Consider the following 24,288-nt stretch of genomic DNA (forward strand, 5'->3'; position numbering starts at 1 on the left):
GATGAAAGCAAAGACTGATACCAGACTAGGGTCTGATGGATGTTTTTAGTTTTTGCCATTTTCTCTCTGCTGCCTTGAGTTTGCGTCTGATGCTCAACGAAGAAATCAGATAACCAGGGGTTAGAAGAGGCAGCCCTAATGCTGGCCTGGAGGAGAGAGGACAAATATCATCTAGACAAAGAGGTTCTAGCATAAAGTGTCAGTTGCTGCATTCACATCTAAAGATGAGAAATGGGTAGGTGAGGGACGAGGGGAGGATACTACAGAGGAAAGATGGGAGGGGAAAGGCAAGAATTAACCGGTATAGGGCTTGGTGGTAGACAGGTAGCAAAAAATGTAGTTTAAATGTAATGAAGAAATGGTCCGAGATATGCAGGGGTTCTACCAAAATGTTGTCTGCAATACAATTGCGTGTGTAATTTCTCAAGCAGTGTTTGTCAGTTTTAACCCATATTGCAGCTCCTTTTAATTGAGCATTAGGTTTTTTTTAGTTTGACACAACCAGTCACTTGATAATCAAAACATTACCTTCTTACAGATGTATGCAGAAGATGGGCTTGATTTAAATGTTTAATTTTTCAAACTAAATTAAAGTCAGTCTATTTATCACCCTTATTTTTCCCCTAACAGGCGTGGACATTTGTACATTGTTATGTTGCAAGGCTTCTGGTCTCATCTGCTTCCAGCTATTTTTAGCTATACAAAACAGCTCATTTTGCTGCTTGATATTGCCAACTTGTCTCTCTTACCATATTATTTTAATGCATTATTTAATTATGAACACAGTGGTTTGTAGTGCTTACAGTTTTACCATATACCGCACTTTGGTATTCTTCTCGCTATTGTCCCTACAGTGGCGTAATGAACAGGAAGTCTTTCACAGAAAATGGCTTACTTTAGATTAATCTTAAAAATAAGATGGATATGGAGGTTTTTTTTTTATTTTTTTTGGAATGCGAAATTGCGAACGAAAAAAAAAAAAAAAACGTTCACCACAGAAATCACATTGTTTATTAAGACAACAAGAAGCATGAAATCAATCATCATTCTGATTTAATACAAAAATAGAACAGAAAAAACATTGACAGAACCAACTTTATATTTAGAATACATGCAATCTATCCTAAATAGATGATGACAACTCTCATGCTCTTATTTAAGTAACAGTTCGCTTCACACATTCAGTTTAACAACATAATGTTAATGATAAAGACTGTCCACAGCGACTCAGGATGCTGTTCAAAATCCTGCAGCACCACAGACCGCCAGAAAAATTTTCCATAAAAATCAGATTATATTTGTCCCAAATTATTTTTAAATGTGTAGGCCTATATAATGACTTAATCTTAGGCTGGACAATTGTAAATTAGTATCTTTAAGCATGTTTGTCTGTCTGTATGCTTTATAATAGCCGTAGATCACACTTTCTCTTTCCGTTTGCTCTGTTTCAAACTCAACGCAACTTTGTTTATATCCTTAAGTGAACTTTTATACGAACTGTTTTGGACTGCTGTCTTGAACTGCTGTCTTGAACTGGGTGCAATGTGGCGCTGCGCGCTCTTGTCTGGAGTGTGACAAATTATGTTCCCTATTGAACGGAGCCGAGAGAACACTGAATCAGTAGAGCTGACTGCTATAATAAGGCTCAGAGTGCAAATTTCATCAGATTTTTTCTCCTTCAGTGAAAAGATCATCTCTTTGCTGACTCTGCAATCAAGAAGCCATAATAGAGAAAGAAGCTCAGCCAACCTGTTTGCCGCCGTGGAAAGCATTCAGCCCCTATTCACACTTCAAGTGACATAGAATGACAAAGCAACATGATCCTATTCATTTCTTCAAACTGAGAAGAGCCAGAGCCCCGGCCCCCATCATGTGCAACTTTCTACAGAGGCAGCATCACTGTGTGGTATGGCAACCTGCAACACATTCTGCCGGAAGATAGAAGAAGACCCTTGAACGCATAGTGAGAGCAGCTGAGGAGATCGTTGGTGTCTCTCCTCCCCTTCCTCCAGGAGATGTATGGAAACCCGTCTCACACCAGAAAACCCTCTACATTGCAGGTGATCCCACTCACCCATCACACAGCTTCTTCAGTCTGCTGCCATCAGGGAGGAGACTGCGGAGTCTCCAGGCCAGGACCAACTTCATTCATCAGGCTGTCAGGAAGCTTAACTCCCTCCCGACCTTGCCCCCCCCTACCCTCTTCTTCCCCATGCACCACTGAACTCTGAACCTCAGTCCCGACCCCCGCCCCCAGCTCCCACTAACACACTGGGACATGCACCAGACACTTTGTATAGCATTGGTCGGCTCTCTAACTCATTCAGCAGTTAACTGAACTCATTCAACCACTTCTTCTGTCAGTTTAAATAAAGAACTGCTCTCTGTGATTTTTTACACTTTAATCAGACTGAATAAGCTCTTTTGCACTACAATCATTATATCTGCACTGTTTACTTTACTGGTTTGCACTCTATCTACCATGTGCCTTGTGCTGCTTTACTTATCTTTCTTTTTTTACATGACCTATTTGTTATATTTTGTATAGGTGTACTTTATATTTTATTATCTGTATTTAATGGTTCTACTGTTAGTGTTATCTGTTTGCACCAAGGGTCTGAGAGTAACGCAATTTCAATTCTCTGTATGTATGTACTGTACATGTGGAAGAATTGACAATAAAGCAGACTTGACTTGACTTGATTTGACTAACCTTTCAACAAAAGCTGTTGGATAAGGGTCACAACCCCATCCACACTCATAGTCTATGTGACAAACATTGCAGCGAATCATTCTCTCATGTCTGGCCAATCAGTCGACAGAAACAACCTAGTCATTAAGTTACTGAGAGGAGCTTGGAGATTGAACCCACCTCGTCCTCACACTGTGGCGACTTGGAACTTGTCTATAGTTCTCAGAGCCCTATGGGGCCCTATCTTTGAGTCGCTTCAGTCGGCAGACTTGTGGCCCATATCGTTCCCAGCTCCTCCTTCCCGAAGCTACTAACTTTGTTACACCCTTCTAGCACTCCCTGCTGCAGATGGAGAGTAGGGTCCCAATCCACTGTGTCCAGTTTGGGCTCTGAGAATACATGTAGAGCACTCTGGCCTCTTCAGACACTCAGAGCAGCTCTTTGTTTGATTCGGAGGCTGCTCTAAAGGGCTGCCAGTCTCACTGGATAGTAGATGCTATAGCCTTGGCTTACACCTCAACAGGCTTGCAGTGCTCATCTAGGGATAATGGCCCACTCCATTCAAGAGATGGCCTCCTCCTGGTCATGGTCTAGCAGGATTTTCAATGGTGAGATTTGTGCGGGGCACCGGCTGGTCAACACCGTCTACCTTTACTAGATTTTATAAATTGAATGTCCCTGCCATGCAGGAATGGATTTTGTCTGCTTAATTCTGCCTTATCCCCTTTGCAAGTGGGAAAAGGCCATGTTATGTAGTCTTCAGCCTTGTGGCTCGGGTCTCACTACATGCTTAGGCTTACAGGATCCCTAAGTCAAGTGCTTACAGGCTGATCTTGCAGAGTGGCTTTGTTCTGCAACTGCTTATATCACGGCACTATTGGATGCAACCGGAGAAGCCATTTGATAGGGAACACTCCAGTTACTTGCATAAACTCAGTTTCCTGAGATAAGGGAACGAGCATTGCATAAGTTGCCATGCTATAAGGCTGCATGCAAATTGATGACTGTAGCTTCAGTCGAAAGATTCTGATGAAATGGTGCTGAGCTGATTTATATAGCAGTCGGCTCCTCCCCTTCTGGTGAGCTGGAGTGCCATTGGTTTGTGCAGCTACACTCGGGGGGGCAAACATGACCAAATCAGGATTCAGTAAGAGTAAACAGGAGTTTCCCATAGCATAGGAGCAGAGGTAACACAAGTAACTGGAATGTTCTTACTCTGCCCATGTATTTAATGTGTGTCCTTGAAAGCACACAGTTTTTTTTGTAACGAATTTAGGCTACTTTAACTTCTTAGGTAATATCAATGGTATGACATACTTCAGATGCGTCCAAAATTGCAAAAACATATATTTAATTGCTGATCACAATTATATCTAGGGACAATTTAGTAGTTGTTGGATATTGGTAGGGACATGTTCACGGAGATTGAGATAGCAAAATGCACATCCTGTTTTGTTTTTATTATTTTTACATAAGAGCTTTGTAACATTTTGTTATTATGGATGTTCACAAATACTCTTTACACTTTCAATCGATGTATTACTTTTATTACCAGAGCTTTCTGCTATACCAGGAAACAATGCAAACAATGCAATTGGACCATTTCTTGTCAATAGCTTTTTTTTTTTGATCAGCTGTTCCTTTACATAGTTTATATATATACAAAAGTAGGCTAATAAAAAAAAAAAAATTACATTCTAACCACAAACAAAAATAAGTGTGCAAGATTAATAAACATGTTAACTATTTGACACAAGCCTCATTTTAAAATATATTAAAATTTTACTTAAACTGTAAAGTGTAAAGTCATGTTATTTCCCTTCACCATGCACACATGAAATAGTTTTCAGGAGGGTATTTGAATTTGCCAGCATTGACCAGAACATTATGTGGATTCTGTAAAAATCTGCTTTTCTCCCACCACCAAGAAAATCTTGTGTCTTTTTAAAAAAGTTGTTTTTTGTTCTTCATTAGTATTTACAACTGTAATATCAAAAGTCTTGTAACATTTTTTTTACCATACCATTTACAGAAAGGAGGTGAAACTAGTTAACATCTTAAACCTTTATTCTGTATTTTACTGTAAGAATGACCCAAAAATATGACATTTGAAACTGGTGTAGATCTACAAGTGATCTGGAGTAATTCATTAAGATTTATACATCCTTAAAAATGTTTAAGGACTTACAGAAGGAGTCCTGACCTGGTCAAAACCCCAATTACTAAACTGTAAACTTTACTGTAAGAATGACATCACATGCATAATAATGGCACTTGAGCAGTATATGAACCTGATGCTGTAGTCCTCAGTGTTGTTTGCGTCCACAGCAAAGACATCTGAAGAAGTTCCTGTACTGCTGCCTGACCTGAACGAGAACGAGACGAGAGGAGCCGAGTGACTTCATGAGATCAATTTAACCTCTAAACTCATGAACCAGAATGAGTTTGTTTATAATAAACAGGTAAGAAACTACTGTACTGCCACTGTCACTGGAGGTTTATTGGTTTATTCATAGAGTAGAGATGGTTGGATTGTCTGAAATTATTTTTGAAGATACAGTAGATCAGGAAGATGAAGGTTCCCTGCTGGGAGTTCAAGATCAGGAAGAGGATCTCCAGCACCTTACTACCATTAGTGAAGAAACCCAGAATCCAGGAGCAACCAAGGACTACACAGTGAGCCAGTGTTTTAAACACCATGATCCTGCAGAAAAAAAAAAAAAAAAAAGAGAAAGAGAGTTAATGTGTCTTCACTGACTCTGTTATTTTATGAAGCATTTAAATCATAATGTTTTGTTACTTGGTTGTTTCATCTGTGAAAACTTCAGCATTCAGTTTTTTGAGAGTTGAGTTCAGAGTGATGACAATCTTGATGAAGAGAATTGTGTTTAACTGCAGAAAAATAAGAAATTATTATTTATTTATTTTGCATTCAACAACCCATGTGAAAAATTGTAATATTTAGAACTTACTGCTAGTATGACACAAACAGGACCCAGAAAACTCCAGATAAAACCTTTATCCTGTTTAAGCCAGCAACTGCTTAAAGGAAAACAAATAATAACTGAATTAAGCAAATAATGCTATTTCATATGTTGACTGTTGAAATCAGATTTGCATTTAGCGTGCCTTTAATATAGCCCGTGTCAAAAAATGTGTTTCATCAGACAGCAGAAAACAGTTCTGAGCACTTTACTTAAAAACCTTAAAAACAACAACTCACTCTTCGCTGCCGTAGCCTTCAGGAACCAGACCGACAGACACACACACCACAACCAGAGCAACCAGATATCCAATCACACACAGGAATCCACTGCTAAGCACCTCCCTCTTTTTGGAGCTTATCTGTGATAGGTTCTTCACACAGATGAAGAGCAGCACAGCTTCAATGAACATCCACACAAAGCCGGAGAGAAAGAGGAAGTGTAGAAGTCCTGAGATCACGGCACACAACACCTGTATACCATGAGAGACAGTTATGATGATTCTCAGAGAGACTGTGCTGAGCTGTAGAGCTCCTTCATCATTCTCACCTGCAGAGGCCTTATGAGGCTCAGGAACCGCTGTGTGAGCAGAAACAGAAGGTGAGCCAACAGAAGACTGATGCAGATGTTGATTCGAGCCACATTATTCACTCCAGGACTCCACTGACAAAGGGCAAAGGTCAACAGGGCCAAACTGAAGAACACCAGCCCCACGATCACACACACCAAATTCAACAGCTCCATCAGTGAGTCGCTCTGAGAAAACATGTGAGAGAACATGAGTGCCAAATCTGTGCTGCTCTTCAGTGTTCACTAGAAATAGGGGAAAGTTGTGGCCTAATGGTTAGAGAGTCTGACTCGTCAACCAAAAAGGTTGCGGGTTCGAGTCTCGGGCCAGAAGGAATTGTAGGTGGGGGGAGTGAATGTACAGCGCTCTCTCCACCCTCAATACCACGACTCAGGTGCCCTTGAGCAAGGCACCGAACCCCCACTGCACACCGGGCGCCGCAGCAAAAATGGCTGCCCACTGCTCCAGGTGTGTGTGTGCACTTTGGATGGGTTAATGCAGAGCATTATGTCACGTCACTTTTCACTTTCAAATGTTCTGTACCTCTGACTCACGGCGGCTGGTTTGCATGATGATAGCGAATGTGGACAGATGATCACAGGAACACACAGTGTAGCTGCTGTTGGTCTTTAAAACAGAACAACCATCTACAATCCACTCGCTGATATTCCAGTACACACAGGACAGAGAACCGCTGGGATCAAACTCCTGCAAAAAGAAGAAAATATCAGAACAGTGAATATTAGATGTTTTCGGATGTTCATCAGTGCTCTGATTAAACAAAAACACATTTCAGTCTCTCACTCTGATGTGTTTGAGGGTGAAGTTGACTGGTTTAGTTAGTTTAGTGTTGGTGGTTTTGGGAAGAGTAGCTGAGATCACAGTGGACATCATGGTTTTAATCATGTCATTGGATGCGTTGAAGAAGTCTGGCTTCAGTAGATTCTCCATCGTGTTGTAGCTCATGAAAGCCACAGCAGCTGATCCTGTGAGATAGAAACAGAAATGCAATACTATGTTAAAACAACAACAATGCAGAAAATAAGTAAATGTGGTTTAGTGGTTATATTATGTTGTAATTGTGTTATTTATTATATTATTATTATTATTTTAATCACACTATAACATTTGACATACTTTCATTGTTGTTCTTGGCGATCCCAATGAGATCAATGTCCACAGAAGAATTTGTCGTGTCGAGTCGAGGGATGTTCTCTAAGGTGACCTGAGGTCCAACCATGAAGACTTTACCCTCTGAATAAGCCCAAACAAAAATATGCTACAGTAAATTATTTACAATATTTCACTTTTTTTATGAAATCCCAGTCATTGGAATCACTATTACTGTATATTTGTTGGGTTTGATGGGTTTTGAGAAAAATATACCCTTTTAATTTAAGTGAACTTAAAAACAATCTTCACATAAACTATGAATTGTATATGCATAAACTATAAACTGAATACATGTTTTCTTTACACTCATTTAAGACTGCGTTTACAAGGTCAATATACACAATATTCCAAAGTTTTATATCATCAGTAAAGATCCTGCTAACATGTGATGTATCGCCCAGCCCTATTTCACACAGAACATTAAAAAAATAAAAAGAGTTCCTTATTGGCATCAATGCCTCCCTGAAAAACCTTCAAAATCCATTCAACCTTTCCATTCCAGTCCCTAATACTAGAACAATCTGTTCGATAAAATGTTTGCTTAGGGAGCCCAAAATAGTGTTCTACAGCATCCCAGCAAAATCCCCTTTTGGACAATCGCTTTAAAGAAAAACATTAAAAAAAATTCTTCAAAAGAACTTATTTGACTATGACTCACACAGTGTGACTGATCCCAGAACATGTCAAAAACACAAATACAAACAGGGCGTCTTACCTGTATTGCTGAGACTAATATTCAGCCAGTTGTGAGTTTCTGTTGGAGTCACCAGTGCAGAAACCAGTCTCTCAGAGACCTTCAGATAAGTGTTTCCATATGACACCAATTTTACTTTTATCTTCAGCACTGACCAACTCTGAAACCTTTACCTGGTGGCATCAACAATCTTCAAAAAGTTTTCTGCCACCTAATCAAATACCAAAAGAGAGAGATGCTGTAGAATGCAAATGATTTCTATGACAAAACAGTAATAAGGTACATTCTCAAAATACAATGACAAACCTGTCCCTTGACTTTATAATCATGGAAAAGTTTCAAATACTAAAGAAAGTCCCTGTAAAAGGCATATTTATAAATAAATATTAATAATAATAATAATTACCTGAAAATATTGCATGCCTGAAAAGCCTCTTATTTATTTATAATTAAATAAATAATAAGAATATTTTATAGGGATTGTAACGATTAATTGCGAGTCGGTTGAAAATCAATTCCAATATGGTCAAAATCACGATTCATTTAGGGGTAGGAGTTTATATGAATGCTTGTCTGAGGGGAACTTACTGTCTTTAGAAAAGTTTATATGGTATTTTTTTCTTTTCATCTTGCCTCTGTATAAATTCAGCAAAGTGGAGCGCTGCTTGGTTTACAGCAGAAACCAAGCAAAGGCTTTAAGTACCACCTGCTGGCAGAGAGTGAATCTGCGTCAAACCATTCTGTTTTTGCTTCAAAATTTCGAAATTATACTATCTAATTTAAAATAATAATAAAAAAACAGCTCATGTAGCATGTATGCAACATATTTGTTTGGATCATAATTAAAATGCAATTTATTTTACATTGTCATTTAGCAGATGCTTTTATTCAAAGCGACTTACAGATGAGCACAACAGAAGCAATCAAAACCAACAAAAGAGCAATAATATGCAAGTGCTATATTAGCATAGTATTATAGTTATATTTTAATTTCACAAAGAAATGTACAGAATTTTGTCCAATCAATAATAAAAGGACACATTTTATTCATAATTTGTCTTAAATGTCATTGTTAAAAAAATAAATAAATTGTGAATCCAATCGAATCGTGAAAACAAAATCATGACTCGAATCGAATCGTGAGTTGAGTGAATCGTTAAATACCTATTATTTTAGGAAGATTTACTTTTTTATTATTTACTTATTTATCACTGGTTACATTAATGTTTAAAACCTTGTGTTTTGGAAAAAAGTAGTAAATGTGCATAAGGGATTTTCCACCATGTTGCAGATTTTTTAAGTATGGTTTGTTTCAACTGCATCACTGGTGTTTGTGACGAGTGGGGCGGGGCCGAGAGCGTGGGAACAGAGCGAGGCCGGCGACGCGAGTGATATTGAGCATCACCTGCTCACCTCACCGGTCTACAGTCCCACCTCCGGAAGGATAAATGGAGAGGAATGACAACAGCGCAAGAGGAGAGAGGACCAGGTCTGGACTATTTACAGTATGTTTTTGTTTGATTATGTTTTATGCAAGAAGGTGTTTATTTCATATGATTAAATTCACATTAAATGTTCGCTGGTTCCCGCCGCCTCCTTCCCTGATTTATGAACTTTTCAATTTGAATTTTTTAAGAACTACCCCTTATATTGGTCAAGGGCAGGAAATAGTACTTACTTCCGTAGACATCAGACCTGCCATATTTGTGATCCGGTCAACAAAATTCACAATGTCTTCTGCAGTGAGCTGCACCAGAGGAAAAAATAAATAAATATAACCAGGTTGAAAGAGAAATCATTACTTTTTAATAATGATTTTATAACATTTATAGAGAAACAATCATCTTGTAGAAACTCATTCCCACATTCCCACTTGTGCTGTTTAAAGTATTCATCATATCTGGAAGGAAAGAATTGGGATAAATCATGAATAAAAACGCCATATGACACACAAGGGCAGCATTTGAGGACTGTACTGTACACACCATTCAGGCAGAGGCAAGTATCTGCAGTGCAACTACAGAAATTTGGAGGAGCTTCATAGTTGCAGCTGCTGCTGCAGTTGTAAGATGCGATCATGCAGGAGCATCCGGGACTCTGGAGGGATGCAGGAATAGGCCTTGCAAGAGTGTTCACGACAGTCCACGTGACTGGAGGAATTTGTGCAGTAGCTTGCGTTCGCCAGAGGAGAACAGTACCGGTGTCCTTGGGATTTGTCGATGGCTACATTACTTATGATAATCAGCAGCAGCAGCGCTAGAGATAAATCCATCACTGTATAATCACCTCTACATCACAGTATATCTTTGATCATTAGAGAATTACTATATGCTGTAAAAAAACAGTATTTTACTGTAAAAATTACATGAAATGTCTGGTTAGATCGTATACAGTTTCTCCCTGTATATAGTACAGGAACTTACTGATAACCTATTAACAGTTTTTTTTTTTACAATATTTCACAAATAAAATGAATTTTTTTACATTTCATAGAGAACAAAAAAAGCTTGCTAAAGTGCACAAGACTGTTTCATAAGTTGTTTTGTTACACCTGCAAATTAATTTCTACAAGAACTAACCATTTTTCTCATGTAAAATAAATAAATAAAATAATAAATAAAAATGGTGTTTTTGTTCGGACCACAACCGGCGGACTCCCATTTCGATTCGCTCAAAGCGCTACAAGGCTATCAGCACAAACGAGTTGTGCTCATTTTGCATGTTCTCACAAGATATTCAGATATTCTTACATAAACATTTATGGATTAGTATAGTAACATGAGGCAGGAGAGATAACTTACCTGTCAAATGAAGGATGATGTTCATTTTACTTTGCATTGACGATTCTCTAAAAAAGAAACCAGTGTCTACCATCCTCCGTCCACTGCTGTATCAAATTAACTGCTGTTTAACGAGCTTAACACGTCTACAAACTCCTAGGAAGATGCATTTGCATTTTGTCCTCTAGGAAAACAAACTTCGCAAAACAAAACAGTGTCTTTTTACAACTGTGCTTCTACCAAACATGATTTAAATAATTTCAGGAACATGTCGAGAATCATTTACATACCAATAAAGGCTTGTGTTGTTTTAAAGCAAGTTGGAAAATGCAACTAGAGTAACACTTCTCACTCAATTAAATAAAAGGAAAGCAAGAGCTGGTAATTAAAAAAAATAGATTTACTGTTTTGAGCGTATTCATTTCTCTTGGCTTAGACTGTTTCCTGGCCTGCGCAAGAAGAGAAAGACTGATTGACCTCCTCTGAATGCTGTTCTACAATTCATCTTGGGTTTTTAATGTGGTAAAGGACTATTTGATTGTGACCTGATCACAAAAATGTTATGTCCGGGCCTGTGAGTTTCACTGTTGTACTGGCAGGCCATGATATGCTGTGAATGATTTGAGAAGCATTTGCTGATCTGTAGTGGATGCGCTTGACAGGAAAACCACCCAGTAAAAGTCTCACTTTCATGCTGATCTAACTACAGAGTTGTTGTGAGCCACAACAACTGACAATCACCATGAACTGTTTTCAGATCTATGTGGTCACTGAGTTTATCTAAAATGCTTGAGGCCTTTGACCACACACATGCAAATTTACGTTTCTAAGATTGACGCACAGCTCATGTCATAACCAGTCAACCACGTGAACCTAAATGTCATGTGACTTATGGCTAGAGCTGCTAAAAATGACAACACAGATCCTTGTGACGCGAGCTGTGCTGTCAAATGCAAACAAACAGGGAAAAGCAGAAGTCCATTTCTCACTTTTATGAACCTCTAAAACATCTACTATAAAAAAATGAAATTTTAACAATTTAAATGTTACTTGCAAAACATTTAGCCAATGTGCTGATATTTCAGAATGGCTGTCTACAGAGAAATATGCTCTTTGCAGGCAGATGTTTTATTTATTAATTTGCAAGCACGCAAAAATCACAAGTTATTTGTACTCTTTGTAAGCATGCTCTCATCTGTGGTCTACAGACTCTGTGACATAAATGCACATCTCACTATTTCAAACTGATCTAGAATCAGACAGCTCAGGTCACAGCGCATTCGCAAGCAGTTATCACAGGAAGCACATACACAGATCCCAGATGTGTGAGAAAAGGCTTGTCTGCGTTAAAGGAAGTAGATGCTGTGCAAGTATCTTTATGGGTGTTTTGTTGTAAATATTTTAAAAAGCATTTTTAACTTTGAGTTCCTCAATGTAACAAAGGCTTTGCACACCAGGCAAGTAGTGACTAGAACTAGGAAGCACTGAGGCAAAGTGGTCTGCAGTGGAATACAACAAGGTTTACACATTAACCATGAAGCTCTTCTATAATTTTGTGACTTGGATTTGTCTGTCAGGTGAGTTCCCTCTGCATTTACACTGCTGTTTGTCATGTTTAGTAACTTGTCTTCAGGATGCATTATTCCTTTAATTAAAATGATCAGTTACTGGATTGATGGTCTTTGTTATGCCTCATCAGTGTTCAAGTAAAGTCAATAAACAACCAGTTTCCTCCTCATGACATGTACATGTGCCAAATGCATCATGAGATGAAGCAGATAGTTCTGAATATGTAAACAGAGGGAACCAAAGTCATGTTGATGCAGCCTAAATTAGATTTACAGCTACTGCTAAAATCGGTTGCCAAAATTTGAGAAGACAAACTGTCTCTGCACAGTGTAACAGAATCATTGTGTATGTTTCTGAGAATTACATATTTGCTGCTGAGACATCAACAAACAGAGGTCATACATAGTTTGCCACAATACAGCATTACTAAGCAAATTTATGGTGCCATTTCTCTCAAGTCCAGGAAGAGGAAGTGTGTAATATGGGGTAGTGACTAGACTAGAGTATAACATGGTGCACTCACATAGTTTTCCATAAAATTAAATTATGTTTATCTAAAATTATTGTTGATGTACAAAATGACTTCCTAGCTGGAAGATTGTGTATTGTTCATCTTTCAGGAAAACATTTGTCTTTCTGGGGCAAGAATAAAGTCTGTATGCTTTATATAGGGTGCTATAGAGTTTGCTCCATTTTGTCAATCTTCAGCTTTTTGTCGTACTTCAAACTCATTGACGCCATACAGTAAAAAAATTTTTAAAAATAAAAAAAATCCGGATGCATATTTTGCAGTTTACGAGTTGCCATTTGAGTTTTTCTTGAAACTACATAAAAAGCCTGGTCAGGACAACAGAATTATCCCAAATGTTGGCCCAACTGGTCAAACACTTGAAGTTCAAGTACTGTCTGAACAAAGAATTTCATATTGGTGAAATGCTGAGGCTTTGAGAGTTTCCAGCATCCATTGCAGCAAGAATTACAGGAATTTTTTGCTGTTTGCTGACTGCATTTAAACTTTTTTTTAGTTGATTCGTCATTATTATTATTTGTGTTGTGATGTAAAGTGTTTCTTTTTACATTTGTTGATTCCTGCCATTCTTGAGGTTTGTGTGTCAAGTAATGAGGCCTAGACTATGTCCACTTATAGTTTTGTAGAGAAGTAAAGTAAAGTAAAGTGAAGTGAAGTGAAGTGAAGTGAAGTATGGTGACTCATATTTGGAATTTATGCTCTGCATTTAACCCATCCGAGTGCACAAACACCGTGAACACACACCCGGAGCAGCCATGTGCTGCGGTGTCCAGGGAGCAGTTGGGTGTAATTTGCTGAAATAAAGTATAGTAAGTCGTGACATTTGCCAAGTATGGTAACCCATACTCGTAATTGCTGCTCTGCATTTAACCCATCCAAGTGCACACACACAGCAGTGAGAAGTGAACACACACCTGGGGCAGTGGGCAGCTATTTGCTCCAGCACTCGGGGAGCAATTGGGGGTTCAGTGCCTTGCTCAAGGGCACTTCAGCCATGGGTATTGAGGATGGAAGAGAGTCCCCCACCTACAACTCCTGCCGGCACGGAGACTCAAACCTGCGACCTTCGGGTTACAAGTCCGACTCTCTAACCATTAGGCCACAGCTGCCCCCAATACAGAAATACACATAAAAAGCGATAATGTGGTGACTTTTCACAAAATCTTTCTTTCTTTTTTTCATCCACGAAACAAACCATATATTACCTCAATAACAGTAATTGTTCTTTCAGTTGCTGTGAAAAACAATAAGTATCTTTACTGAGTTCATTCTTGAGGTGAACTTTTGCCTGTCTGGTGATAAGATTAACGGTTTTGAACTGCTTTCTTGAATTAAATGTGACGCATATGGCGTGCGATATACATGAGTTGTCCCTAGACATGGCGCAGCATGCTCTGCGGTGTGTGGTCACCTATAGATTAGCACAAGCAAACTGCTATGTCATGTATAATTACACACTTATCTAAATATATATTCTTAAAGCAACTGATACGGCCCTTCTGTATTATATACATTATATTGTTTATTTCATTCAGCAGGAATTGGGATTTTGTCTGCAGATGAAATGAAGATACATGAACACAGTGGAGAAACTGTCACAATTATATGTTTCTACAGCTGGGCTTCAACCAATATAAAGTATTTCTGCAGAGATCCATGTAAAGACAGTAAAGATATTTTAGTGAAATCTGACCAGTCACCTACAGGAAGATACACACTGAAGGACTCTGGAGAAGGAACCTTCACTGTGAACATCACTGATCTACAGGAGTCAGACTCTGGGATTTACTGGTGTGGAGTGGACAGATATGGTTTTGACACATATCAGAAAGTCAACCTGACAGTATCTAATGGTAAGAATGATGCATAGTATTTGGTGTAGAATTAGGAAGTGTAAAATACTCATCTGCATGTTAATTACTATTATAGACTCAGACACAAACACAAACAGACCCACAACTCCTAAACCAGCAGCAGGTTCTCAGTCCTCCACAGCAAAAAGTTCATTCTCTACATCTTCAGCATCTGGTGACATCACAGCCTCATCTTCATCAACAGGTAACACTGAGCTTATCGGGATATTACATGCATTTATCTTTGTATCTAAACAAATTATGGGATCATGTTTTTCCTCTTTTACATTTAAAGGATTTAAAGGTCCTGTTCATTCACCCACACCAGCATTTAATGAGAACGGTGCACAAACTTCACTCTCCTCAGGTTTACAGTTTATGATTATTTCTCTGCACGCCACAAATCAAAATTAACAAACACCAGCTGCAATCTCTTTGCCTATTCTACAACATTTAAAAAAAGAAATACTCTCAGGCAAAATCATGACAGACCTGTGAGGTCTGCATGAACATTTCTTCTACACCACACATTCTTAAAGGATGCTATCATTCTGTTTTTCATCTAAGGAGATATCTATTGAGATATTACTGCAGTGTTAGTGTGACTGTTTCAACAACTATGAAGAACATCAGACCGACGGTCACGTTTCCCCGTCTCTGTATGTTTTAGGTCCTCTGATGTTCACGGCTGTCGGACTGACTGTTATCTTCATTATATTTGGGGCGGTTCTCTGTATATGGAATAATCAAAAGAAAAATTTGCACAGTTCCAAGGGTAAGTGAAAATAGTATTTTTTATTATTATTATTACAATATAGCCTACAAAACATCTAATAAAGCATTTCCCTGTTTCCAATTTAAGTTGATGCTGAAATCCAAGGCACCACACATACCACTGAAGTAAGAAACTCAGAATACTTATTACGTATTATATTGTTCAAATTATGTGAATTTACAGTAGTTTTTTTTTTTTTTTTTTTTTTTTTTTTTTTTTTTTTTTTTTGTTTTATTTGATTCTTTGAAAAGTATACAGTAATAAAAAAAAGTATGTGAGGACTCCAAATTTCACCAAAATATAAAGATGAAATCTACTGTGAATCAAGCCTTCAAGCAAACAAATAGTTAACAAAAAGTTAATTTATTAATTCATTGTCCCAATATACTTGTAATTTTTGTAATACAAATGCAGTTAGTTTCTTTATTCATTTCATAATCTTTGTTTACTGAATCCACAGACTGCTGCGTGATTATGAGGAGATCACAGAGACCCACCAGCGGACTGAAACACACACAAACATCACCATTTATTCTACTGTCAATAAAAGTCTGGCAGCCAATCAGATCCAAGATCCTCCCCTATACTCCACCCTCTCAATCTAACCAGAGCCCAGCTGCACCAAATGAGCTCTAAACCCCAGTGCTGGTGCAGCAGATTTAGTAACATATGCATGATGATACATGCTAAAGGTTGTGGACATTTATCGAACAGCTACTCTTTAACTTGCTTCAATCAGTATTGTAGACTGTTTGTTTGGTGTAAGTAAAAGTTATGTCTGAATAGGGTTTTGTCCTTGTGTAAATAAATACATTCTGGGTTGTCAGATTGTTGAATGTTTACGTGTCTTATTACAGCGGTAAGGTTTTTACTTATAATGTACTTATTTACATGAGTACCGATCTCAGATCAGTGTGAAATGGTTAGCATACACATTAAGTGCTAAAATAAGAGGAAGTTAATACCAAAAAAAAATATATATATATGGGTGGGATTAGTTTGACGCCACTGTTGTACACGATTAGCAACTCTTGACTTCCTTGTTAAAACAAGGCTTGCGTTTTTAACAAACAGTATTTGAGTGATAAACACATATAGAATCAGCTGAACTTCAAAGTTTCTAAATGGACTGGGGCCTGATAAATTACTGATGAAAATGAAGAAACTTCCACATGCTGTGGATCTGGATCTTTCTGTCAGGTCAGTTTTTAATATATGCTTTGACTTTTGTTGTACAGTGTGATCAAACCAGTACACTTACATGCACAGTTCCAGGTTTAAATAGTATTTGCAAATTACCTCAAAACAAGTTCACAACTACAAAGGCTAACTCTAGTCCAACATGCACATAAAGGTCCTGTTCTATATATATATATATATATATATATATATATATATATATATATATATATATATATATATATATATATATATATATATATATATTCACAAATGTCGTGCCAATAAAGCAACTTGAACTTGAGAGAGAGCGAGAGAGAGAGAGATACTGTCCTCTAGTGGACTATTTGTGTAGCACGTTATTTATGGACATAAATGCTGTAACATAGTGAATTGAATTGTGATTAAACATAAAATAAAGATAAAATACAAAGTCAGTTTGTTTCTTTGTTCATATTATAATAAATCATGACTGACTCAACAGACTGCTGGTGAATACAAGGAGATCACGGAGACCACAACTACAATTTCATGCACACACAAACCACAGCACGTATACAACAGTCATTTACATATGCAGCCATTAGCATACATGCTCCAGGTTGTGGACCAAGAACTGTTATAAGGTCAGAAGACACAGTAACTTATGACAATGTGCATTTTCCAAAAGTTTCACTTTTACTGCATGTTTGGTGTAAGTAGTTGAGGCCTCATGTCTGAACGTGTTTTTTTTTTTTCACTGTGTAAATAAATATATTTGTTGACTGTCAGACTGTCGAATGTCTGAGTATCTTATTTTAGCAGTAAGGTTTTTACGTAGTATGTACACACTGTTAGACTGAGAAAACATTTCACACTGATTTAGGATCAGATTGCTTAATGTCCAAAGACTCATTCCATTCATTAACGAAAGCCCCAACACTTACCTCAGATCAGTGTGAAATGGTTAGCATGTCTACACATGACGTGTTAAAACAAGAGGAAGTCATCTACAGTATATTAAAGACGGGGTGATTAGATTGACACCATCATTCGCGTTTAACAACTCTGACTTCCTTTGTATTAAAATAACGTTTGCATTTTTAGCAGCCAGTATTTGAGGGATAACAAATACAGAATTAGCCGAACTTCAAAGTACTAAACTGACTGGAGACTCAAAAGAGGATTGATGAAGATGAAGACCTTCCATGTGCTTTGGATCTGGATCTTTCTGTCAGGTCAGTTTTTGTTTTAGAATTTGTTTGTGCAAATTACAGGTCTGATCACACTGTAGAATGAAAGTCAAATACATTTACATGCACAGTTTCTAGGTTTAATTAATAGTTAAATCCCCTTTTCCTTTTTTTATTTATTTTTTATTTTTTATTTTTTTGGCAGGTCAGGTTTTTTTCATAACTAACTTTTGTTCTACAGTGTGCTCAAACCAGTAGGTTTTCATGCACATTTCTTGGTTTAAATACTTGTTGCAAAACAACTTGGATTAGGCATAAAACTGTAGATGCTGGACAAATCACATTATACTGGTCTGTACGTCCCAAAAAAAAAAAAAGGACTTTAGTTTGACTGAAATCAAACTTTAGAAGTGCATGTAAAAGATGTTTTGTTTATTATATCAATATGAATGCTCCGACTTAAAATACTGATCTGTCACCAGTGTTTCAGCAAAGATTCTGAACTTTATAACACAAAACTGATCTCTGTGTTCATAGGTAACAACTAGACATGCAACAAGTGTGAGAAACAGAGGAAGTGGCCATTAGACTCTCAAAGCATCTGTGAATAGTCGGAGCTGGTTTCTAATGTGCAAAAGACTAGAGCGCAAATCTACTTGTTGCAAACTTGGCCACAAGGCATAATGCTATAAATCATATTCAATAATAAAAAATAAAAAAAAACATATCTGCTGTTTAATATATAGCTATGTAAAGCATGAATGGTTAGATTTCACTGTGGATGGGGCTGCCAGCAAGACGCTGCAGAGGAAAACTAAATGAGCGACAAAATCACACCTCTTTTTGCAGTGACAACAGCACTGGAGCTAACATGAACATAACCTTATGATTACATTCTCCAGCATGATATTAGATGCTCCAAAGAGCATCCTGAGCTTCAGTGGAAAAAAAAAAAAATCTGGCCATTTATACAAAGACTCAAACTAATGACACTTCTTCACCTGCATTTGATAATGAATGAATGAATGATGCATTTATGTTACATGTTTTGTGTTTTGATTAGTCACCTAAAGAAATATTTCTTCCATTTACATAGCGTTTTCTTGTTACTCCATCTTGAAAACTCAAAAACTTTAGTTCATGGTTTAAATTATATATTTAATTTTAGATGTTCCATGTGGACTCCTAAATCCCAAAGTATGGGAGAGTCTAGATGCAACCTTTAAAATAATAATGATAATAATAATAATAATAATATAATAATAATAATAATGTGAAATAATAATACCTCCACTTCATTTCAAAAGGATTTGGGGATTCAGCCACAGATGGAACTGATATACATGGATATTTTGGAAAAGGTGCCACAATTATATGTTCCTACAGCTGGGCTTCAACCAATAAAAAGTATTTCTGCAGAGATCCATGTAAAGACAGTAAAGATATTTTAGTGAAATCTGACCAGTCACCTACAGGAAGATACACACTGAAGGACTCTGGAGAAGGAACCTTCACTGTGAACATCACTGATCTACAGGAGTCAGACTCTGGGATTTACTGGTGTGGAGTGGACAGATCTGTTAAAGACACATATCAGAAAGTCATCCTGACGGTATCTAAAGGTAAGGATGGTAGACATTCTTTGCAGCATCTCTCTTTTTTTCACCAGTGTTAATGTTTTTTATTATTTATATACCACACACAGATCCAAGCGAAAGCATAACTACATCCACACAACCGTACAAAGACATACAAACATCCACGGATTCACACACAATTACACCAGCAGGACATTCAGAATCGCCATCTGTCACAGCAAGCAAAACCACCAGATATCCAAGCCCTGATGACATCACACTCTCACCCTCAATAACAGGTAGGTCACTTTTTATTTTATTACTTCATTTTCATACATCCTGAAGGAATGTAACCTCAAAACACAGGGACTACAGACATAAGACACCCAACTCACAGGTGTATTTTAAACATACGTACTATATATTTAGTACTATTTAAAAGTAATGCCATTTTTTCTTTCTCATGTCAATGCACCTTTAATTGGGATGGGGAACAATGCAAATGATGGCAATATCTTACTTACTGTACTTTCAGGGCAATTTAGACAAACTAACTACTCGTTTAATGATACAAGATCCTCGTTCCCTCTCTTCTTCAGCATCTGTGAACACTACAGTATATATACTATATGCTGTCGGTGGTCTTCTCATAGCAGTAATCATATTTGCAGTTGGACTGGTCACTGTTCATCAGTACAGGAAAAAAAATCAAGACATCAGAAAGTATGTGCACATATATTAATCAACCCCTGTCTAATATCAACAATTTAAAACCAGTTTAAATTAAATAAATCCATTACTATGTTTCTCCTTGTTCTGTGCATTAATATTAAGGCTTGACAGGCTTCACGCTGCCCAATCAAAGCAAAGATGACCAGGTGAGTAATGCAAAAGACTGTGTACATCACACACTGACCTTGAAAAGGATCGAAAAAATACCAAACTTCATATTATTTCATAATGACCCAGCTGAAATATTACAATTGCACGTGTTCTCTTGATACAGGATGACGGTGTATATGAGAATAATCCTCCTAAAAACAAAAAGCACACAGATGAAACCCTATCAACATGACTATGACCAGACAAGTGCAGAAGAGCCAAGAATATGAATATGCAGTCTACGAGAACTCACATGAACTTTATGGAAATCTCTGATCATAGTGTTAAGCAATGAAATTCAGAGAACCAGTTTAAACCTGATGGTTATAAGATCAAAATCACATGTCCAGTAAAGGCATTCGAGAAGCTCAAATTAAAAAAATATGAAAAAAAAAAAAAGTTTGAATACATGCATAGGAGACAGGTATTTTGTACTTCCTCATATGACCACAAGGGGCACTATGTCTGATTCTGTTTCTTTCCTTTTACCTTTTTGTATATATACATTTGTTGTTCCATTTGAAGACAATTTCTGCTCCTGACTTTATTTTGTAGAATCATATTTTGCATAGCTGTTTGTTGTATCTCACGTTACTACTCATATCAATATGAAAATAATACCATTATGGCAATAAAATAAAACTTCATAATCATAGTCTCTACTGTGTTTTTTCAAATAATTCCTTTATTTACATGCATTAACCAAGTAGTATTGTGTTGTGTATTTCTCAATGTCATCTTTAAAGCTGCTGTATAATTTATGTTGAAATCATTTTACCTCTACCAGAATAATATGCAGTAAATAATAATTACGCTTCTAGACAGATGGCCCATCTCAAAATATACCTTTTTTTTTCACCAAACATTAGTGCTAAGTGCAAAATTAGCTCGCCACTGGCCAGTGGCCACTGTCTGTCTTGAAGCAAGAACCATTAATGTCAAATACAGGGTGTTGTAATGTCCTAAAACAAAACGTTTTCAGATTGTTTTTCAGTGTGCTGACATATCAGCCCATAGAGACAGAAACATTACAGCTCAGACCAATGAAAAACATCAAGCACACAAAGGAAGTGGTCCTTGAACTCTGCAAACATCTGTGGTATTTCAAGTCTATGAAAACACAAACATGCCTCTCTATCTCCATTATCTGGAGACTTAAAGGCTTCTCTGTTAAAGCAGCAAAGAGATCACACACAACAGGATTACTGCTCAAAATGAAGTTATTCTGTGTTGTTTGGCTCTTGATCTTTCTGTCAGGTCAGTTCTCTCCATATTCATAGCAGTCAGTTAACAGTGGGAGGAAATATTTTAGCTTGTGAGCCTCTCCTCTTTTTAAAGAGATAATTCACGCAAAAATTCAAATTGTCTTAATTCGCTGTCCCTCATGTTTCTCAAACTGTACAACTGCTCAATACAAGAGATATTTTGAAAAATGGTTCAATTTTGGGAAAATGCGTTTGAAAACAAGATTAGACCCCACTGACTTTTCATTTTTCAAAATAATTTTTTGTGTCAAACAAGAGAGATGTATTCAGGTTTGGGACAACATGGGGGTGAGTAAAAATTTGCTATTTTCATTTTTGGGTGAATTATACTTTTGAGGCATCCTTCTTTTAAGTTGCCAGATTACGTTTCTTTAACAAATCGTGTTCTTACGGGACAATATCTACAGTGGCACAACATATTCATCTGTATTAAGCCATCACTCAATTTGATACTGAACTGAAGTGAATTTGCGTGAAATACTGCATTTTTTAAAAAAAGAACTTTTACTCTTTTTTTATAACATCCAACAGGATTTGGGATAGCAATCACCCGAGAGATTTATACACATGGATGCAGTAGAAAACATGTCATAATTACATTTTCCCATAAAAGGGCATTAAAAAAAAAAACCTCAAGTATTTCTGCAGAGATCCATGCACATATAAAAACTAGTGTTCGGGTCTCATCTGATCAATCACTTAATGGGAGATACAGACTGGATGATTTGGGAAACGGCTCCTCCACTGTGAACATCACTGATCTACAGGAGTCAGACTCTGGCATTTACTGGTGTGGAGTGAAGAGAGACCCATAAGAGACACATATGATAAAGTCACTCTGACAGTATCTAAAGGTAAGAATGACAGTTTTTCTAGTTGTAGATGTAGTTCTCTTTTTTTTTTCCTTGATGGTATTTTCTTTTCTCACACATACAGTAGATCCAAATGAAAGCATCACCACATCCACACAACCATACAAAGAAACACAAACATGCCTGGATTTGCACACCACTACACCAGTAGCACATTCAGAATCTCTGTCTACCACACCAAGCCTAACCTCCAGAGAGTCAAGTCCTGGTGTCCTCAAATTCAGTAACAGGTAACAACTTCAGCCTTATTTTAAACCATGTCCGGTACACATTTAGCATCCTTTGGCAAGGCTAAAATGAACCAGAATGGCATCTGCCTCCAAAAATGTTTCAGATGCCTCATTTAACTCACTAAAAATAAGGTTGAATCAGGTTCTTTAAGACATCTAAAACAGCTCTGTTGGTTCTGAGCTGAGAAACACTGATCTAAAACCAGTTGACTAGGTTTTAACCATTCATAGAGTATCCCAGCACTTTATTTTAAATGCATTCGCCTCATTCACTGATTAAAAAAGGTTCCATGAATTTAACTGTGTAGGCAAAGGAAACATCCACATTTTCAATGATGGGTTACTCTAGGACTCGATAACCACTGATTTATATTTGTTTGATGCCTTTGAATAATTTTAAAGCAGACCATTTTTTTACAACAATTGTCTCTCTCTCACTTCCTCAGTGTCTGCACACACAATATGCTGTGGGTGGTCTGGTCATAGCAGCGATATTATTTTTAGTTGGATTGGACACTGTTCATCAGAGCAGAAACAGAGTCAAGACATCAGAAAGTATGTGCACATGACTGTGCTAAATATCAAAACTTAATGCCTGATTTGCATTAAAAAATAAGCCAATACTCTTATCTCTTTTCACAGTTTTCTTATGTTGTGCAACAGCAACACCTGACAAAGTTGAAGAGGTGAGTAATGCCAGTGATTCTGCAAGGCAGTTACTGTCTACAAACAGGAATTAAACATCTTTACATCTGATCTTTACATCTTTACATCTGGTCAAATGTTTAATCTTTACATCATTTTACAAAGGTCTGGCAGCTACATTAACAATGTGCTTTCGTTTTGGCACAGAACAGCACAGAGATGAAATCTACAGATGAGACTGAAGTCAAGAAAAGCCAGTCAGATTCAGTCTATCAGAATCTAAACCTCAGCACGGTCCAATCAAATGAAGTATATGGAAATCTCGGATTGCTGAATCATTTAGTAATATTCAGAGTACCAGTCTCTAGACTAACAATCCCAGATCTCAAGTACATTTAATTCAACAAGCCTGTAAAATACAAGTTTATTATGTACAGAGAATAAGTATTAAGATAAGTTAAAAAAAAAAAAAAAGAATCAAGTATTAAGATTAAAATACCAAATGTGGTGTTATATTTTACATATTACAATATAGTCATATTAAGGCACTATTTTTTAATTGTTGCTCTGTGTATGCATTACGTGTGTTATGCCACTTGCTTATTAATGTTAAACTGCTTACCAAGTTAAAAAGTGCATTTAAAAAAAAAAACAAATAAAAGTTATTAAGTACCTAATGATATCTCACTTCCTTTCATCACCCACACACACAAAACTGTAAACATGGCAATTTTATAGGGAACAAAAAAAACTTTCTAAACATATGTTTAAAAGAAAAGAAAAGAAGTTTAACTCAATAATTAGTCCCTGGAATCTTCTGCAGACAACCAGAGAGATTAAAACCATGTA

The 24,288-nt window shown here is 37.1% G+C and overlaps 3 protein-coding genes and 1 long non-coding RNA gene across 8 annotated transcripts; 3 read left to right on the forward strand and 1 right to left on the reverse strand.

Annotated features, from left to right (window-relative positions):
- Positions 1-5,179: 5,179 nt before the first annotated feature.
- On the reverse strand, positions 5,180-8,440 carry LOC109083217 (adhesion G protein-coupled receptor E3-like). Its single transcript, XM_042766201.1, has 10 exons — positions 8,418-8,440; positions 8,133-8,278; positions 7,382-7,498; positions 7,049-7,230; positions 6,788-6,952; positions 6,226-6,432; positions 5,916-6,148; positions 5,665-5,731; positions 5,493-5,584; positions 5,180-5,396 (listed from the first exon to the last, which is right to left on the reverse strand). The coding sequence occupies exons 1-10, from the start codon at positions 8,438-8,440 to the stop codon at positions 5,180-5,182; spliced, it is 1,449 nt and encodes a 482-aa protein (XP_042622135.1).
- Positions 8,441-12,243: 3,803 nt separating this feature from the next.
- On the forward strand, positions 12,244-16,089 carry LOC122134520 (CMRF35-like molecule 5). The gene is made up of 7 exons (XM_042766299.1): positions 12,244-12,468; positions 14,528-14,842; positions 14,919-15,047; positions 15,138-15,209; positions 15,513-15,617; positions 15,705-15,742; positions 16,078-16,089. The coding sequence occupies exons 1-7, from the start codon at positions 12,426-12,428 to the stop codon at positions 16,087-16,089; spliced, it is 714 nt and encodes a 237-aa protein (XP_042622233.1). The 5' UTR covers positions 12,244-12,425.
- Positions 16,090-16,766: 677 nt separating this feature from the next.
- On the forward strand, positions 16,767-20,603 carry LOC122146221 (CMRF35-like molecule 5). 5 transcript variants are annotated; one of them, XM_042764518.1, is made up of 7 exons: positions 17,257-18,013; positions 19,276-19,329; positions 19,434-19,590; positions 19,674-19,844; positions 20,145-20,268; positions 20,380-20,423; positions 20,552-20,582. In XM_042764518.1, exons 1-6 carry the CDS (start codon positions 17,984-17,986, stop codon positions 20,417-20,419), a joined length of 576 nt encoding a protein of 191 aa, XP_042620452.1. In that variant the 5' UTR covers positions 17,257-17,983; the 3' UTR covers positions 20,420-20,423; positions 20,552-20,582. The 5 variants fall into 5 exon arrangements, with proteins under 5 accessions (XP_042620441.1, XP_042620452.1, XP_042620449.1 ...); XM_042764515.1 differs by having other exon boundaries at positions 19,444-19,590; XM_042764507.1 differs by lacking the exon at positions 17,257-18,013 and adding an exon at positions 16,767-16,817 and having other exon boundaries at positions 19,276-19,590.
- A 1,884-nt stretch (positions 20,604-22,487) lies between these two features.
- On the forward strand, positions 22,488-24,044 carry LOC109103541. The gene is made up of 4 exons (XR_006160940.1): positions 22,488-22,794; positions 23,241-23,349; positions 23,437-23,480; positions 23,647-24,044. It is a non-coding gene; the product is annotated as an uncharacterized LOC109103541 (long non-coding RNA).
- The last annotated feature ends 244 nt before the right edge of the window (positions 24,045-24,288 follow it).

Source organism: Cyprinus carpio, chromosome A1, assembly GCF_018340385.1.
Source record: "Cyprinus carpio isolate SPL01 chromosome A1, ASM1834038v1, whole genome shotgun sequence".
NCBI classification, from domain to species: domain Eukaryota; kingdom Metazoa; phylum Chordata; class Actinopteri; order Cypriniformes; family Cyprinidae; genus Cyprinus; species Cyprinus carpio.